Source organism: Coptis chinensis, chromosome 5 (genome assembly GCF_015680905.1).
Source record: "Coptis chinensis isolate HL-2020 chromosome 5, ASM1568090v1, whole genome shotgun sequence".
Taxonomy (NCBI): domain Eukaryota; kingdom Viridiplantae; phylum Streptophyta; class Magnoliopsida; order Ranunculales; family Ranunculaceae; genus Coptis; species Coptis chinensis.
Window position 1 is genome coordinate 28,147,664 of NC_141460.1, and position 5,021 is coordinate 28,152,684.

The window sequence follows — 5,021 nt, forward strand, 5'->3', positions numbered from 1 at the left end:
CCTTCCATAAACCACAATTCCTTTACCCTGTTACAAAAACAAAAAAAAATAAAAAAAAAAAATCAACCTACCCAATTTAGAATAAGTCTGAGAATAGAATGATGAAGAAAGAAGAAGAGAAAAAACTGTGTAAACAAAAAATTAGTTAGTTGCTTGGGGAATTAAAGAAAAGAAGTTTCCATCCAAAGAAAAGAAAAATAGAAATAAATAAAAACTCAAAAAATAGAATAAAGGGAGTCAAAAGCCAAAGAAAAAAAAAAAAAAATATGGCTAAGGATGGAAACAAAGTATAGAAGCAAAAGAAAATAACAAGGTTTTCTCTAAGTTACATAATATGAAGACTCTATTATCTCAGACTTGTCCTTTTGAATATCCATTTCCTTCCTTCTTAAACCATCTCCTAATCCCCATGACACCTAATAAAGACCTCAAGCTCAATTAGGAATAGGTTAGTGTGATAGTAAGTGGCAGATGTGTTTGATCGACTCCGGCTTCCTTGTTGTCATTGAGATTGTAAGGTAAAGTGTGCCCACTGCACACTGGAGCAGTGAAACTTGAGTGGAAAAATCAGAGTGGTTTTTGTCTTGACATTTATGTGAGGACCTACTTAAGGACGCTTAATCCGAAGTTTTAGAAACGGACACGCTATTACATTTCATAGTATTACTCATTGTTATATGTTTATTTTAGATGATTGATTATTATGCATATATTAGCTTAGGGTTTTGATCGGGTTATTCTTATGTATTTGCTAGTGAGATGTACAGATAGTTGAGACATGAATGAGAAAACAATAGTTTTATTTCTTAGTCGATTGTAGTATAGATGAAGTTTGTGAGTACCTTCACTTTGGAAAACTCTCACGAAGCTATAACTTCGTCCACTAGGGAATTCCTAGTGGTTTAAGGCCTTGTTGCATATGGTCAATGCAATCGCGACTCAAAAACGAGAGTAGTTAGAACTCCATTTTGGTCACTTATTCTAATTTCTCATCTTTGCTTGAGGACAAGCAAAATCTTTGTTTGGGGGTGGTTTGATAAGAGCCAAAAAACTGTAGTTTTACCCCTTAATAATCATCTTTGTTAGACCAATTATGTGAATAATAAGTAAGAGTTAATACTGATTACGTGTTTTATGCATTTCAGGCTTCAAAGTCCATTTATAATGTGTATGTGCCACTTTAGCGAGATAAAGGAGCAACAGTCGTGAGAACTTCGAATGCCATATCTTTGGACTCAGACCTCAGAATTGGGCCTACCTTATGTCAAAACGACCGGCTCGGAATGAGATTTCCAATGGTCCAAGCCTTGACCCAATCAGCGGAGCAGAAGTGGACGAAAAGTCTGTGGAAGCCAACTGCAGCTGAAGAGGCCTTTTGGACCCGAAAGTATTATGTTTTGGGCGATTCTCGGCCCAAAACATGGCTCCAAGCCCATGCACGATTTTGGATCTGGATGTATAAAACAAAAGCTTCACTCTTTGTTAATGGTAGCTAGTTAGACCTAAATTAATATATAGAATTCTAGATCTAGTTTTATTAATAGATTAAGTTTTAGTTCCATTTCAATTCTGTTTTAGATTAAATCTTTGAATGATTGTTCTTGATTGATTAGATTAATAAAATAGTTAGTTGTCAATTTCGAATTTTGTCATTTCCATTCTAATTTTGTCATTTCCATTCTAGATCTAAATTAAATTCTTATTATCATTCCATTCCGGTCATTAAATTAGATTCATTATTGTTTAATTAAGTAAAATTCAATTTCTTACATTATGTTTAGTTTAGATTTAATGGGAAATGTTAGGTTGATGACTCAAGGCTAAAACCTCCATTAGAGGGTTGATGAAGCCTTGATGAAAACTTAGTGGTTAGTATAGAATTGGTTGTAGAATCTATTCCACTCTAGAAGGTCGAGTGTTTAGCCATGAGAATGGGTGGGCGACCTCACATGCTAGTTAGTATCGGTAGAAATGCCATGAACACTAGGGATTAGAACTCGAAATTCTCGCCCAGAAGAACGTGAGAATTGAGATACAACCTTCTACGCTTAGGTTGTTAAGTTGGATTCGAGGTGGATTCAATTCCCTCTATTTCTTTATCTGAATTCAAACTATCATATTTCCATAGCATTCGTAGCTTAAATTAAAATAATCAATTTCATATTGCATCGTAGTATAATCCCCCCCCTCGTAAATCTCTCATTAGATTTAAGACTGATTACTTAGACTTAGAAAACAATCCGTGCTAGGGAACTAGGAGTGGAACGAACTTCCTACTCCACTTAGTGCAATCGCATCGAGAGTAGAAAACTTTTGAAAAACGCTCTAGCAAATAGCAGTTTAGTTTACTTACGTTGTGAATTCATCGTTCATTTCGTAGGTAAACTATTCATTTTACGTTTATCAATATGCGAGAAGGAGCAATTCCAGTGCATCAGAAACATAGGAGGGTCAGGCCGATATATGAGAATACGGTACAAGATGAAATTTAGAAGATGCTGAAATGTGGAATCACAAGGGAAATCGATAATTCTGAATGGGTAGAAAATATTCTTGTTGTCTCAAAGAAGAATGGAAAGGTTAGAATTTGTGTGAATTTTATAGATGTTAACAAGAAATGTCTTAAAGATTACTATCCGATGCCAAGGATTGATGAGTTGGTTGATCGAACAGCTGGGTTCGAGTTGCTAAGTTTTTGCGATGGTCATTTAGGATATTTTCAAGTTATAATGGCAGTATTAGACCAAATGAAAATAGCATTCGTTGTAGAAGGCGGTCTTTACTGTTTCATCAGAATGTTGTTCGATCTAAAAAAAGCAGAGGTTGGTAGAGAAGATGTTCAGAAATTTGATCAAGCATATTGTGGAAGTATATATTGACGATATGGTGATAAAATAAAATAAGGTAGATGATCATGTTAAAGACCTCGATATGGTGTTCCAAATATTCAGACAATTCAACATGAAGCTCAACCTAGAAAAGTGTACTTTTGGAGTAAGTTTAGGGAAATTTCTAGGGTATATAGTCACAAAGAGAGGTATTGATATGAATCCAGATCAGATTTGAGCTTTTCAACAAATGCCTTCTCTGAATACTAGGAAGCAGATACAAAAATTAACAGGAAGAATTGCAGCTTTGAATAGGTTCATATCAAGAACTTCTGACCGATGCAAACCCTTATTCAAGTTGTTGAAAAGAATACAAAGTTCATATGTGATGAAGAATGTGAATTGGCATTCTCAGAATTAAAATAGTATCTTCAAGAAGTGCCAACTTTAATGAAGCCAGAGGAAGGTGATACTTTAATTTTATATCTAGCAATATACGACTTTGCTATTAGTTTGGTACTAGTAAAAGTAGAAGATAGAGTTGAGTGACCTGTCTATTTTCAATCCAAAACCATTTTCAAGGCTGAAACTCGATATTCAATGCTAGAAAAATATGCATTGGCTCTCTTCTATTCTACTTAAAGGTTGAAACCTTATTTCTAATCCCACTCAGTCATTGTCATGACGAATCTTCCTTTAAAGAAAAATTTAGGCAAGACAGCCAAGTCAGGAAGAATGGTGAAGTGGTCAGTGCTTATTGATGAGTTTGGGATTGAATATAGGAATAGGGTTTCAGAAAAAAGCCAAGCCTTGGAAAATTTCTTAGCGGATTTTCCTGCTGAAGATGAAAATTGGAAGATTGAAGAAGATAGTTGCTTAAATTTGTAAGAACCTGATGATGTGATAGATGAGGATGATCCATGGGTTGGCACAAATGGGTGGAGACTTTTTGTCGATGGATCATTAGGAAAAAAAAGGGTGTAGTATTGGAGCTGTTCTGATAACCCCTGAAAATCAGAGACTGGAGTCAGCAGTTACTCTGGCCTTTCATGCATCTAACAACGAAATAGAATATGAGGCATTGATAACAGGATTAGAAATGGCTAAATAGCTAAATGTCAATGAATTATCTGTGTTTAGTGATTCTCATTTAGTGGTAAGCCAAATAAATGGAGGATATTCAGCAAATTGCGATAACATTATTGATTATTTGAACTTTGTTAGATTGAAGCACAAAAACTTTAGCAAGATTAAATTTCAGCACCTCGATCAAAGAGAAAATCAACATGCAGATGCGCTGGCATATGTCGCAGCTATGCTTGAAAATATAGAAGGATGTTTGTTGCACATTGGAGTTCAGCAAAACCCAAGTATCGAAATGAAACATTCAGAGGTTATGGAAGTAGATATGCTGGGGGTGTCATGGTTAAGCAGCTATGTTTCATTTTTGTCTAAAGGTGAATTATCAGAGTATAAAAACAAAGCTAGAAGGGTAAAAGTAGGAGCTGAAAGATATATGTTGATTGAGGATGAATTGTATCGGAAAAATCCTGGTGGACCACATTTAAAACGTATATCGACGGTCGAGGCTAGCCAAATTATTGCGGAGATGCACGAAAGGGAGTGTGGAAATCATTCTGCGGGGAGATCATTGACTAACAAGGTAGCGAGGCAAGGATACTTCTGGCCACAGATGCGAAGAGATTGTCTTCGATATACAAAGAAGTGTATCTAGTGTCAGAAGCATGGACATGCAATTCATGTTCTAGCAGAAGAGCTGCATTGTGTATCGAACCCATGGCCATTTGCTTTATGGGGGATGGATATTGTTGGATCACTAATACCTGGGAGAGGTAAGAAAAGATTCATGCTTGCTGTGACTGACTACTTTACTAAATGGGTAGAGGCTATAACTTTGCAACATATCAAAGAACAAGATATTTTCAGTTTTATGTTTGAAAGAGTGGTGTGTCAATACGGTCTACCGTATGCCATCATATCGGATAATGGTCCTCAATTCATTGGAGGTAAGGTGAAAGATTTTCTAGAATCATATAAGATTAAGCGCTTCACATCGGCACCTTATTATGCTCAGGGTAATGGGCAAGTTGAGGTGACAAATAAGACTATTATGGATAATATCAAAAAGAAGCTAGAGGACAAGAAAGAGTAATAAGTTGATGAATTAAATTG

General features: G+C 35.7%; 1 protein-coding gene across 1 annotated transcript; it reads left to right on the top strand.

Moving 5' to 3' along the window:
- The first annotated feature begins 2,495 nt into the window (after nucleotides 1-2,495).
- On the top strand, nucleotides 2,496-4,563 carry LOC147497239 (uncharacterized). The gene is made up of 3 exons (XM_086562817.1): nucleotides 2,496-2,868; nucleotides 3,502-3,712; nucleotides 4,053-4,563. Exons 1-3 carry the CDS (start codon nucleotides 2,496-2,498, stop codon nucleotides 4,561-4,563), a joined length of 1,095 nt encoding a protein of 364 aa, XP_086418943.1.
- Nucleotides 4,564-5,021: the final 458 nt, after the last annotated feature.

Bases quoted from the DNA above. Each gene is read 5' to 3' on its own strand.
- LOC147497239 (XM_086562817.1), top strand. From the start codon at position 2,496: ATGCTGAAATGTGGAATCACAAGGGAAATCGATAATTCTGAATGGGTA. The intron at 2,869-3,501 runs GTATATATTGAC...AATCCCACTCAG, and splicing joins TGATCAAGCATATTGTGGAA to TCATTGTCATGACGAATCTT. The intron at 3,713-4,052 runs GTAAGAACCTGA...GAACTTTGTTAG, and splicing joins GAAGATAGTTGCTTAAATTT to ATTGAAGCACAAAAACTTTA.